General features: G+C 38.0%; 2 protein-coding genes across 9 annotated transcripts in view; one reads left to right on the forward strand and one right to left on the reverse strand.

The window, feature by feature from the left end:
* Positions 1–14612, reverse strand: part of LOC129718538 (titin-like) — a 219263-nt gene that overhangs the window by 60049 nt on the left and 144602 nt on the right. The gene's annotated exons all lie outside the window — the stretch shown is intronic.
* On the forward strand, positions 7508–11415 carry LOC129718539 (cartilage oligomeric matrix protein-like). The gene is made up of 5 exons (XM_055669410.1): positions 7508–7719; positions 7783–9066; positions 9140–9368; positions 9433–9950; positions 10013–11415. The coding sequence occupies exons 1-5, from the start codon at positions 7521–7523 to the stop codon at positions 10102–10104; spliced, it is 2322 nt and encodes a 773-aa protein (XP_055525385.1). The 5' UTR covers positions 7508–7520; the 3' UTR covers positions 10105–11415.

The following is a 14612-nucleotide window of genomic DNA, read 5'->3' on the forward strand; positions in this document are numbered from 1 at the left end:
TTTGTATCAGATAGATGCGTAGTGTCTTTATCGTAGTTTTAGGTAATCTCAAACGAGAAACTTTGCCGAAGATGTCATGTTTCTACCTCTTACATATTACGAACCTCATTAAATCTTCTATGAAAAGCCAATTAAAATCACAATCCTCGCTCTAACCTTTTTCCGTATTTTTTAGAATTTCCAAATCCTTCTACAAAGTTACCAGCCTTTTAAAAATGCATATTTTTACAGAAAATAGTAATATTTTTTATCTCTTAAAATAAAAACAGACAATAAAGTTTATTTACTATTATTATTTATTGATTTTCGTCATCCTACTTTACGTCTAAATGACATTTGGTATTTGGACTGGGAAAAGCCGCCTCGAGTAAAAGTTTAGTATTCCCTCTAAACAGCATAAAACCCCAGTACCTTTTCATGAAATACAGCCACAAAATAAAACTCGAACACTAACGGGTGTTAAAAAAAAATTTCTCAGTTACATAAAAAATCAAGCAATTCAGTAGTTTTTTATTAAACATATCGGTTGTTTCCTGATTGTTGACAAAATGGCCGTACAGTGCAACTTGGTGGAGATGCTCTCACAAGAACGCTGAACGGCACTGACATCTATCTTCCGGATTCTCGTGGTTACCTGCTAGGTGTCCGTGGCCCGCAAATTATTCTTGTACACCAGGGTACTGAGAGAACCGAAAAAATCTTCGATCGAACGGCACTGGGCAAGTTGGTCGGGTTCCGTTCCTTAGGTACGTACGATATCTATTTTTCCTCAAGGTACGCCAACGTCTTCTTGGAGTAATGGAAAGACACCTTGTCCGGTCAGAAGACGTACTTTCCATCGGAATGATGCTCCTCTAAGAACGAAACCAATATCTTCTCCAGGCACTGCTCCTGCTAAACCTTCCGATTAATGGCAAGTCATTTTTCAGAGATTCCTTTTTCGTTTCGCCGGGCGGCCACTACTGGTCTTCCGTTCGACGTTTCGGAATACCAGGATCCGGTAAACAATACTCACGGGAACATTTTTGTTCCTTTTTCCTTGAGTTTCATGCGTTTCGAAGAACCATACAATGCTTGTTGTTTCGACGCTATCTTTGATTGAACTGACAACACTCGTTTCTAGGGAGGAAACCCAGACAACAATTTTTTTGGTGAGATCATATTTTACGTTCTTTATTTTTTTACAGAAAGATATTGAAATCATTCTCATTTTATATTGAACACCCGTTAAGTAAATAACAATGAGAAACACTGTGCAGAAAAACAAAATGATTTAAACATCGATTGTATTCTAACGCTATCTGACGAAATGGCTCATGCATTCTGTAGTTGGTGAGATGTGACGGGTTAGCCGCAGCATCTGCTTGTGGTCGAAGTGGGTAGTGTAGTTGAAGAAGCGACAATACAGAAGGGCAGTTATATACACCCAACAATATTCTATGGGCGACAAAGGTCCACCTGTAGCTAATGATTCCGCCATTTTGAATGCTTACAAATGTATCCAAAAATAACGAGGGACGGCTAAAATTTTGAGATTATTTGAAAGCTCTCTCAATCAAAAACATGCTCAGAGATAAATGAAAGTATGTATATGTACAATGGGGTCTTTTTTTACGCGGATTATTTTTATGCGGTTTTTTTATACACGACTTTTTTTACGCGATTTTTTACAATAACGCGGATTATTTTTACACGATTTGATAGATTAATAGATAGATTAAAGTGAAAATCAATTATATGGTTCATGACAATAAGATATTCTGTTTAATTAATCTAAATAATGCATATTTTTAATATATTTGCTGTTATTATCAAAAAATAGGCAATTTCCGTTGATTCGGTAAGAAGAAACAAAAATACATTAATAATTGTGCAACGATACGAGTCAGGGTCGTTGCGATTTACTTCCTTTTAAGAAACGAAAGCTTAAACATGTAGCAAAATTATTATAAAAAAGTTATTGTCATGTTCTTCAATGAATTTTCATTTTAGAATCACTAAAACTTATTTTGTGTGTTTCGTTACCATTTTTATATCATTTTTCATGTTTATATTTACTAACGTGCCATTATATTTAATCGGATCTTATTATTGAATAGGGTTTTTTTTACGCGATTTTTTAAAATTACGCGGTTTTTTCGCGGATTTTTTCAACGCGGTACAACCAACCGCGTAAAAAAGGACCCCAGTGTATATGTGAGCTCTAATTAATAATTTTCTTCGAAACTTAACAACGGCGAAGGCCAGGAAGGTAGCGGAAGACCGGCCAAAGTAATGGACAAAGAACTACAGGGTGACAAAAGTGTCCGGTCACACATAAAAATCTCAATATTTCAAAGAATAAGAAGAAAATCTGAATCTGGCTTTCATAGCTTTATTCAGTAACTCATAAAGATACTTCACAGACGATATCTTGGAATTACACCACCTTTCTCTGATCGAACCAGCTTCAAACGTCTCGGAAAGTCGTCGCAAGCGGCGCGCACGTGCTCCATCGGCATCTCGTCCCAGATTTTCGTGATAACTCGCTTGAATTGCTCCAAATTTGTTATTTTATAGTCGTTCAGGCTCGACATCATGTATCCCCACACGAAATAATCCAGTGGATTCAGATCCGGAGACGACGGAAGCCATTCATTCTTCGAAATGAAATCGATCAAGTTTTCCTCACACCACGCCAGAACAACCTTTGCGGTGTGGGATGGTGCGCCATCTTGCTGGAAGCAGTAGTAATCGCCTTCAAACAATAGTTCAGCTTGAGGCAGAACATTTTTATTCAAAACCGTGTCCAGGTAGTACGCTGCGTTGATTTTGACCCCTTTATCGATAAAAATAAGAGGCAGTTTACCTCTCTTGCAAATGGCTCCCTAAACCATCACTGACGTCTTATTTTAGAACCGGGAAACGTTCAGCTTGTCCGCAGGAGCTTGCTGGAGGCTCACACTTCAAACTCGATCATTTTGGCGATTGACTGTTTGCTCCAAAACGAACAGCTTCTCGTCCGAAAAAATAATCTCGTCATCTGCGCGCCAACCGAGCAACTTCCGCGATCGTTGGTACTTCTTGTCCTTTGTAACTTTGGTAACCCCATAAACCACCTGTTTATTGTACGGTGTAAGTTTTAAATCCTTGCGCAGAAGCAGGCGGATTGATTCTCGGTTCATTTTAAGGTTCATGGCCAGCTTCCGTGCAGATTGGGCGGGATTCCGGCGAATCCGGTCTCGTATAATCTTTTTCAGCCTTGGAGTTCTAGTAGACCTTGGTCGTCCAGATCGTGCCTTGTCCTCTGTGCCTCCGGTCTCTAGGTACCGATTTATGGTCCGGCACACGAATTTCCGGTTGATTCCGACCGGTTTTAGGTGTTTGAATAAATCAGAACAGCGATAACAGCTGCTTTAACTCTGCCATGGCTCACAACTCAATGTAAACAAACTGCACAGAAACGAAACTCTGCCACTTTGGGCAGCAAAGTTAAACCTTTCATTTGACATATAGATGGCACCAGAGAGATGCAACGTGTAGGCTACAGGCGACCCCAAAAAAGTGTGACCGGACTTTTTTGTCACCGTGTATATTTTTCTAGACAAATCCTAGTTCAAACCCACTGGTTAGGCTATCAATCCAGATATGTATAAGAACGAATGTTTGAAGAAAATTTTAATTCCATTTCTTTAGAAATACCATGCTGATGGAAGCCGGTCACGGACACAGCAAATATTCAATTTTTTCGTTGATAATGAATGTATCTTCATGAGAAATAAATCGGTTTTCATAAGGTACATTTTGCTTTTTTTGACTTTTTTGACTTTTTTTGACTTCCATTCCGCCAATGATAACTGTAACCTGTCAGCATAGAGAACCACGATTAAATATTTTTTGCAGTATGGAGCACGCAACAGCCTACTATTCTGCAATTGAATTGCTATCCATTTTGCCAGTAATTCGTTTGCTGATTATTTTTAAAAGCTGCTACGCTGAATTTTTTATGACTATTTTAAAAATTACCAGAGTACAAGTACAGCAGCGGAATCCACCCTCTTACTCGGCATTCTCACACCTCGCCACACGATTCGACACAGTCCACTAAATTAGACTATTTGTACTAGCAAGCTGTTGATAACACTTCAATAGATCATTACACGATGACGTCATTTGACAGTTCTAAAGGGTAAATTTTGCGTACTTAGATTTATTTTCGATAGAGCCGTAAGAGGTTTTTGTTCTTAAGTTTTCAGGATTGACCTACTCTCATACTGCCGGTACCCGGATAACTGTCCCATAATGAAAAACAACATGTTGAGAAAACGGCGATTTAATATTATCCGTGAATTTTCGGATTTCCAGCAATTACATCCAGAGCCAATGACCATAACAGTTTCATGGCACCACAAGTTAATCGTTGAGAACAAAAAACCATGGATGAAATTGGTTTTACGTTATATAACTTGAAAAAATAAACACAAAATGGGACGAAATATGCGAGTACATTTCAAAAGTACTCGCATATTTTTTCCCATCACATATAAATTCAACCAGCAACCTGCGGTATCATTGGCAACGTAGATTGTACTACAGAAAAACAACATTAGTCTAGTGAATTAAATGATATACTTCCATATGCCTAAAATAATCCGATATACACTAATCTGGAGCAAAACTATATGTTTGCAGTTTGTAATGCGGGTACTTTCAATATGAGACAAAAACAACTTGGTATTTTTTCCATGCTTTTTCATATAAAAGTATCAATTTTATTTTTTTTTCCAGAAAATATAATAACAATTAAGTCAATTTCCGATGATAACTCAAAAGTGACCAAGATCAGTATAGAATTGTGTTCATTATCACTTGTTTCTTATACGCGTTCTTATGGAATATGTCACTATCTTCGTAAGAATAAAGCAAAATTCAATTTACCGCTCCAAATTCCTTATAAACAAACCTTCTCGAACTGTCATAAAAGTGAGATTAGGCCGCTGCATGCAATGATCTATTTGAATGATTATTCCTCTCTCATATTGTAAATTGAACGTTATTGCAGATTGTTGCACAAAACGGCGAAACAGATCACAATTTCTTACATTTGCAACGCGTAGCATTGTCGTGGTAACAAAACAATACTGCATCAGCTTCGAAAAGACTACCGTGGAATGAGGAGATATTGATCAGTGGAAGAAAAATGATTACCGGTAGGTATTGATCAAAAGATACTGATTTTACAACACTACATACTGTGTTTACGTGTCCTCAAATACAACTTTTGCGAGAATCACGTACCTGTCACAGTTAAGCCTGGAATCCTCGGGGTAATTTCACATAGTTTTGTTAAATTTTTCTAACTTCGTCAAAACTCAATCAAATCCAACAAGTTTCAGAATGCAAATATAATTTTTAACGTAGTCGTAGGGGAACTGCTCCATTATTCATCTCATTAATCCGATATTCACGAAGAATGCACGGATTAAACACCAAATTTTCACGGAATCATTGAACAAATAAACTGAATATGCTTACTTACTCTTATGGAATCGTTTAGCATTGTTTATTTAGTAAAATTAGCTAGATTTATCCTAAATTTTGTAAAACTAAACCATTTTTCACAACGCTTCCATATCCATCTCAAAACTTGAAACACTGCCCAATTATTCATCTCACGACGCCCCCATATTCATCACACTGTTAATCATGAATGAATCACATCATCATGAATGAACGTAGCTGCAGCCCGTCGTAGTAGGTTACCTAGATACTCGCTGCAGTAGTTTACGTGCAAAATTGGTAACCTTGGTAACCACTGCAGTGCTGTCGATTTATGTCAATTATGTCGGAATAATTCAACATTTTCAGTATGATTTTTTCGTATTAACCGAAACTGATTTGGCAACTTTCTATTTTCTTCAACGCAGTGAAAACAAATGAAAATACATACAGTTGAAATTTAGAAATTGTAGAAATTCATCTCATATATTTCTGCTAATTCAAGCTTGTTTTAGAAAATTTGAGGTGAACATTTCAAAGATTGAAGTATTCTTAGTGTAGTGAGTGATTTTGTTTAGTGATCGAAATAAAAAGTGGTCCGCTAGTGGTGAAAAAACTTTGGTTGGCTGCTGAACGAGTTCCGTTGTAGCCGTATAGAACAATGCGCGGATTTTGTTTTCTGAGGTAGGTGATAAATTAAATGAGTTTTCGAGTGCAGATCCCCGACTATAATATCGAATTTAGTGCTTTTAAGTGAGTTCTTGGGGCTTATATTTTATGAGGAGTCTAAAGTGAACTAAGAAAAATCCATTCCATGGATTAGCAGATTGGTTCAAGAAAAAAATATGTGTTTTTTCCTGTTTCCAATTGTGTTTACGTGTTGAGTGAGATGAATATACGGGCTGAGATGAATAATGGAGCAGTTTCCCTACAATACTATCAATGTAATACTAATGATTTATCAGAAAGTTATAAAAACTTGTTTAACTAGATTAATTTACTACATCAAATCTACCCCGATTTTTTTTATAGGACCTTAGAGAATCCTCGGATTTGTTTTATAAAGTAAACGATAGAAATTTCACTCATAGCCAATGGGGGTTCTCGGGCACATACCAGTACTCACTTTAAATAAATATTACTTCGCAAAAAATCAACATGAACTGAGTTGTGTATTTGGAGAATATTGCAAAAAGTTATCAGTTATACCATTCCATAGTAAACAAAGTGGTGAATAACTGTTCTCGCGAGTATTGTACATATTCAAGAGAAAGCAATAATAGCTCAAGAAAAAGAAGAAAACTTTAAGGTGAAAGAAAAAAATTAAAACATCGAATTACGTATTTAGCAAAAACAAACATTTTTGGCTGGCTGATAACTTTGCAGAGGATTTGAAAATGCGATAAAAACTGCAGAAAAGTTAAAACGAAAATTGTGATTGTTAGTGACTTTTTGTAGAAAACTCTCTGTGACTTGTGACAGAGATCACAGCAAATGTTTCCGCCCACGAAAAACACTCCCGCTCACTAAGCCAAGTACCTGTGCAAAGTTTCGTTAGAATCAAAAAATGATAGATTTAATTTTTGCATATTTTTAGACCATTTTTTATAGATTTCCTTATCTATCAGTTTAATACCATGTTCGAAATATGAACGAGCTCTCAACCCAACGAGGATAAGAGTAGGGCGTATTCGATTGGCAACTTCGTTGCACCGAACGTATCTGGTTGTCTGTTCTTCTAGCAAGCTTTTATCACACTGACTGTTTTACTCTTTGCTTTTCTCTGTTTCGTTTTAAGGATTGGTAACAGAATCGTATTCAATTTGAACTGTTCTGTTCAGCGTTGTTTGTTTTGAAACAAATTTGACATTACCAACAATAAGTAAGAACTTTGAACCGAACGCCGAATGTGCACCAGAAAGGTTCCTCCATTCGTAAGGGTAAATCGGAATGGGGTTTAACCGGGAATTCACAAACAGTTCATAAAACTGCTTTTAGAGTGCAACGATCGTTAGTGCGTGTATGTCAACGCAAGTGAAACAATGATCGAGAAAATCACCATCACAATGCTGCTAGCGTTACTGCTCAGCCAGGCCACTTCCACTGAGCATTATCGCTATGGAGATTCTCGGGATTGGTACTTGGATCACATCTACCTCCCGAATAGAAATCCAGTCCTTCCGCCTAACACGGACTCCTTTCCAGGGATGGATGCTCCAATGTACAATTACGATTGTGATGGTATCTATTGCGGAGTTTTCAATGGAACTTACAAAATATTAAAAAAATATTTTTTTGTTTCAGCCTACTTTAATCTGATCAAGGATGAGCTGACCTTACTTCGTAACCTAGTTGACAAGTGTACTGATTGTGGACGTGATCATACCTTCCCCATTAAAGGGAGTGAATTCTGTTCGGCAGATCTTTGCTTCAAAGGGGTCGCATGTATTGGATCACCGAACGGAAGCGAGCCACTTTGTGGACTTTGTCCCATCGGGTATGATGGTGATGGACGGAACTGTTCCAAACGGAATGAATGTCTAAAGAATCCGTGCTTTGCTGGAGTAGACTGCGATATGACAGACGAATATCCATACTTTCGCTGCGGGAAATGTCCTCCCGGATACGAAGGTAATGGCATCAACTGCAGCCAAGCAGACACATGTGCAGTAAAGCCGTGTTTCGAGGGCGTCAGCTGTCGATGGATATCCGCTGCTCCCCATTACGAGTGCGGCCAATGTCCGTCTGGTTTCGAAGGACATGGAAGGTTCTGCAGTAGAAACGCTTGCATGCAAAAGCCCTGTTATCCCGGGGTGTCCTGTTTCCGAAAGAATATCGATCCATTTTTCACCTGTGGAGAGTGTCCGGTGGGTAAAGCCGGTAACGGAGTTCTGTGTGGTGTGGATAGTGATTTGGATGGTTATCCCGATGAGAAGTTGAATTGCCCGGATGCGACTTGTGCGAAAGATAACTGTGTCACAGTGCCGAACTCAGGGCAGGAGGACAGTGACGCTAACGGAATCGGCGATCTATGCCAGAAAGATATCGATTCGGATGATGTTAATAATGAACAGGATAATTGTCCATACGTAGCCAATAGGGACCAAAGCGATGCAGACAAAGATAAGATTGGTGATCGGTGTGATAACTGTCCTATGATAAGCAACGCCGCTCAGCAGGACATGGACGGGGATGGTGTGGGAGATGATTGCGATGAAGACGCCGATGGCGATAGATTGGGTAAATCTGTCGACAACTGTGCGTGGATTTTCAATCCAAATCAGGAAGATTTTGATGGTGATGGTGTTGGAGATGCATGTGATAACTGTCCAAAACATTCAAACGCAAATCAGGATGACTCCGATGGCGACGGCATTGGAGACGTGTGTGACACGCAGCAGGATTCAGACGAAGATGGTATCCAAGATGATAGGGACAATTGTCCCGAGATAGCGAATGCTAATCAGTTGGACAGCGATGATGATGGCGTTGGGGATGCTTGCGATAACGATAAAGATAACGACGGCATTACAGATGAAACAGACAACTGCTTGCTTATTCCGAATGCTGATCAAGAGGATGTTAACAGTAAATACACATGTTGAAGCTTGAACTAACAGAAATTGATGCATATCAAATTAATTAATGTTTTGGTTTTCAGAGGATGGCATAGGTGATGCCTGTGAAACAGATTTCGATGGCGACAGTATTGCAGACTGGAAGGACAACTGCCCACGCAATGGAAGAATAACACAATCCGATTTTCGTAACTTCCAATCCGTAAGGCTGGATCCACATGGTTCTAGCCAAGACGATCCGTACTGGGAGGTTCGGAATCTAGGAGCCGAAATATTTCAGAAGCTTAACAGTGATCCTGGATTGGCAGTTGGGTACGGTATTGTCATATTGCAGTGCACTTTGAATGGTCTTACCGAAGGAATCTGTTCATTACAGTAAACATCGTCTAGAAGGTATTGATTTTGAAGGTACCTTTCACATTGCCACACCCAATTCCTGGCTTGATGATGATTTTGTGGGTTTTGTTTTCGGTTATGTAAACAATCGAAAATTCTTCTTCGTTTCGTGGAAAAGAGCTGATCAAGAGTATTGGGAATCGAAGCCATTCAACGCAAAAGCTACCTCAGGTATCCTATTGAAATTAGTCAATAGCAAAACTGGTCCTGGGGTTGGTTTACGAAACAGTTTGTGGAATGATGGCAGCATTACCGGCCAAACGAAGCTACTTTGGCAAGACCCCAAGAAGCAAGGTTGGAACTTTGACACATCATATCGGTGGAAGCTGCTGCATCGGCCGGTAATAGGACTGATTCGATTCCGTTTGTACCAGGGTAGCAGGATGATTGCCGATTCCGGAAATATATTCAATGGCAGTATCAAAGGTGGCCGATTAGGAGTCTACTGTTTCTCGCAAGAACTAATAACCTGGTCAAACTTGGTATACAACTGCAATGGTAATGGGTTCTATAGTAACTTGTGTTAGATTGAAGTAAATTTTTTGTGTTTTTTTTTTCAGATAAAATCCCAAAAGACATTTATGATGAAATTCGCCCAAAACTATCCCAGGCGCAGCTTAATAAAGTATCTGTTGGCGATAACATTTGGTAAACTTTAACTATTATAATGTCGAATAAGAGATTGTCGCTTATATTGGGCCAAAGATTAACTGATTGAATCATTACTGTCAGACATTGATTGCTTTTAAGCCCCCCTAAAACGCCGCCCGCGAAACCAAACGCGTTATCATCTTCCATCAGATCTAGAACCTAACCACTAATTCCTCTAAACCGTGTTCGATACCCACTATTCGCCATCATTTATTTCTTAATTTTCACTCACTTGTCAGTTGATATCAAGCCCCAATAACAGCTCTAGCTAGTCGCCCACAATGAGACACATACCAACGCAAACTGTGGGTTATTAGTTTATTCCGAAGTTGCCGGTCTCATCAGATAATAGAAATTGATGTGGCGACAAGCAGTGAAGTCGCTCTGGTGCGGACGCGTTATTAGCCTATTAAATGGCAATAAAACTGTCATCCTACAATGCCGGCAGTCATAAAAGTATACTTTAGGTGGCGGCGACCTCTTATTAGTTTTTTAGGATAAAAATGACACTGAACGGTTTCATATCCAATTTATATGCAAAAACAATAACCGAAAATAAAGACACAATGCACAGTACTTACTAGTCAAACCGAAAGCATCTAGTTTTCGTTACAGGTGTCATGTTTCGAAGTCAAACAGATCAATCGAACGATCGCAGTTCAGCGTTTTGTCATTGTCGGCTAAAAAACAGCTCTGCGTGTCTAAGTCAGTTTGCGTGTGACCGTCCCTGACAATGAACGTTTAACGCGCTTCTGACGAAACGTGGGTGTCTGACGGATGTCTCAGGGGCGATTCTACGAATTAACTTTTCTCTCATTATTCTCGCAGAATGGTGTAACGCTCACTTGGGAAATCAACTTATGAACTAAAGTAAAAATAATTGAATGTTTATCAACATACGCCAAAGTTTGTAGAATTAATCATTTTAGTGTATATTTGATAAGAAGCAAGTAGAATTACCGTTACTGATTTGGTCTCGGAATCGTTGGAATATTCACAACAGATGCCTCTCGAAACATTTCACAAACATCATGCGAAATATTTCATTAGCCTCGTCAGTTATCGAAACTAGTACTGACTCCAGCGCAACATCCAAAGAGTAATGTCTTTTCTTTGGTTGGTTAGAAGTTTAGAGTTATGTGAATAAATGCTAGTTAAATCACTTCAACAGCTTGCCGAAAGATAGTAACAATGGCAACAACAAGAGTTTTTCAGCAAAAACAGCTCCGTTCGACAACTAGTTTGCGCTGATGTAACAATGATGATTTCATTTTGAACTGTCAAAATACAACGGAAATGGAAGCACATATGAATTATACGAAAACTTTGCAATCAACATCAGTTACTCATCGGGTACGTCGCTTCTACCTATGTTCACTAGAAAACTCACTTAAGTCTCTGAAAAAGTTATCTTCACTAGCGGCACTAAAATTGACAGGAATAGTTAAAAAGCTATAATCTTCCATTTATTTCCAATTTAAGTTCTAGGAAGAAACCTGTGTTTACCAGTGTAATAAACCGTTCATTTTTTTGTCAAAATCCAATTGTAAGTACACTTAGAATAAAAATCCTTCATTGAAATGGGGATTAGACTAGCCATTCAATCGTTCCCTCACTATAATACGAAGCCTGTTCTGCGATCGTGTAGCAAAATTGTCGAGCCAGTTTAGGTCTGTTTCGCTTCCTGCTGCTCTTCACGCATTTTGTGTTTTTATCACTTCTCGCTGTGTATATTCTATATTCGTCCCATGTCGATTGTTTTTGTTTTTTTTAATACCAATAAAGGATGCGTGGGGTTCGCGGTTGTGCATACCTACCTGTGATTCAAAACTAATTTAAATTTTTTATAGTCGCGAATCGCTGAGCTCATGTGAAGCGGCCGCTCAACTAATAGCCACAAGAAATTGAATAAATTTTCCCAAAATGGACAGAATGTAGGTCGTGCTGGTGATGTTAGTCTCGATTAGCCTGACTAACGTCTTTAAAAATAGCAATTTGTCTATTTCCTTCTCGAAAAAGATTTTAATCATTATAGCTAAATATGTATGCGAGCGATCAATGACTTTTAAAATTCTGTCTGTGATTGGATCTTTTTTGTGGACATCATTATTGATGATATACTGATGTGAGTGGGTTAGTTGCTGGCGAAAACTTGTTACGTTTAATTACTAATCAAATTTAACCCATATCATAGTCAATAGTTAGCATGTTTTTGAAGATAATGATCTACGGAACCATAACAAATTAAAAGTGTTGAAAAATGCAATGCGCGAAAGCTGCGTCAGCTTTGGTAGTATACTTGAAGGCGTTTCCGCGTCTGAAGCGATTCAAAATCAAAACTAAACTATTCAATGTATGTTAAAATTCCACGGAATACTATCGTCACTTCACGTCTTTTTGAACAGCGTCCTATCACAACATAAAATTTTGTGGATTAGGTTTGATCAAATTACTCATGTCTAACGACTAGTTAATTTTTATTCGTCTGAGTATTCCATATAAAGTTATAAAACAATGACTGCAAGGAATGTTGAAAACTAAAAAAATATAAAGTTCAAGACGTAAAATATAAACTTTGGTAATAAAATATAAACTTTGGTCCGAGGTGTTACAAGACATGTTTTTGTATGCATTTTAAAACTAAATTTGTATTTTTCGTCGAATCCAGCTATTTTCAATTAAAATTTCACCGTGTTTCTTGGAAAATTTGACGTTTTTTTTTCTCTGTGTGGACTCATCGCTGCGACTAGAGACATTTGATCTGTTGTGAAATTGCCCAGGTGTGTTCTGCACTTCATATCATTGGCAGTATCACTATTGAAGTGAATGATATGCTTTTCATTTATATCCGTGCTTGTGTGTGAGTGTTTACTCTTCCTTTCCAGCGTACTGCTCTACTATACCGAGCCACTTTCTATTCTACCAATATCGCCAAATTACAACCCCCTGGAGTGAGACTACACCAAACGTTCATCTCTGGCCAGGTTAATTTTAGGAGAAACTTATTTTGTCAAGAGGAAGGAGTCTTATCGAAACCTCGTTCCCATTACTAACACTGCGTCACAATCACAATTCCCTGAAGAGGCGCTTAATGCTATTATATTTTGTCCAGAGGAAGGAGTCTTATCGAAACCTCGTTCCTACAGCCAAGATCATGCCATTATTACAATTCCCTGAAGAGAAGTATTATACGTTACTGAGACCAGTTTTATTATAAGAGGGACTTATTTTTATTAAGTTGAAAGTCAGCAGGGTTACTATAGAATTCACCTTGAAGGAAGGGTATGTAGGGGAGCGCCTGAGAATAAACCCATGTTGAAGTCCTTTGACAACCAAATGGCCTGATTCTACTAAGATTCGAACCCACTTATCAAAACGGACTCAGTAACCTTGCGGCTACGAAGCTCACACAATTTTGACGTTAAAAACATCTATCACCATGAGGTCATATAAATCTCGAGATACAACATTTTTACGAGAAAAAATATAAATTTCTAAACTCTCATTGAACAATCATATTAGTTTGAAAGCGTTTGTTAACTTTGTAATCCGAAAAACACCCAAGAAATGATTTTCAAGGTTTTTTTCTGGTTTTAGAAATCCAGAAATATATGTCCTTCTTTGAAGCAGTGTTGCCAGTTACGCCTAGATCTTTCAATCAATGCCTTGAATGCTTACCGAAAATATTAACAACATGTTGTTTGCACTGGCGGCTCTAGAGGAGGGCAAGTGCCTCGCCAAACAAGACTAACCAAGATACTTCTTAAAACAAAAGGGCCAAAAATGCACGCCATAGTGGTTAAATTTAGAACCGAGAAATATTTATATGTAATGATACTGTGTGATTTTTTACACTTGAAATTAGATTGACTAATAAACTTGACCCCATTTTATTAAGCGGCTGGGAGAAGCGGTATGCAAGATAACATTGCACTATATGGGATAAGAGGAGTAGTGATGTGAATGGCTAACGATTCGTCATGTCATAGGCGGAGAGATGCTGAAAAACGTTCCTGCTGTGTTTCTTCATGCTTCCAAAGTAGTGTCAACTATTCTGTTGCCAAAGTTTGCAGTACTTGAGCTAAACTTCGAGGAAAAATATTGATCCCATGATTCCATTTGCTCTTTTTTACTCTACATGTTCTTGAAGAAATCAACAAGTAAGCTAACATGTGCTATAACATTGTAAGAAAAAGTTTTGGAGATGTGTGGTATTAGGCAAAAATGTAAATAACAAAAATTAAGTACAAAAAACCAAATTTTAAGAACTCCTATATAACATAGCTTATAACTTTGTAACAAATGAAGATAAAAATTTTGTTTGTTCAACAAAGTTTCGAATTTTTGAATCTTCTGCGGCTGCGTCAAATAAACTTCTATCTCTTAGCACAAAAAAGATAGTTTATTTTATTTTTAATAGTAGGTACTGGAATTGCTGTATTGATTTCGCTTTCATGGGAACAAATTTCTAGTTCAATACCAGACTCCACTTTTCAACTAATATCATCA

This window comes from Wyeomyia smithii, chromosome 1 (assembly GCF_029784165.1).
Source record: "Wyeomyia smithii strain HCP4-BCI-WySm-NY-G18 chromosome 1, ASM2978416v1, whole genome shotgun sequence".
Lineage (NCBI taxonomy): Eukaryota > Metazoa > Arthropoda > Insecta > Diptera > Culicidae > Wyeomyia > Wyeomyia smithii.

Excerpts from the sequence above, each read along its gene's own strand:
- LOC129718539 (XM_055669410.1), top strand. The coding sequence starts at position 7,521 with ATGATCGAGAAAATCACCATCACAATGCTGCTAGCGTTACTGCTCAGC. Across the intron at positions 7,720-7,782 it reads GTACAATTACGATTGTGATG|CCTACTTTAATCTGATCAAG; the intron begins GTATCTATTGCG and ends TTTTTGTTTCAG. Across the intron at positions 9,369-9,432 it reads GATCCTGGATTGGCAGTTGG|TAAACATCGTCTAGAAGGTA; the intron begins GTACGGTATTGT and ends TGTTCATTACAG.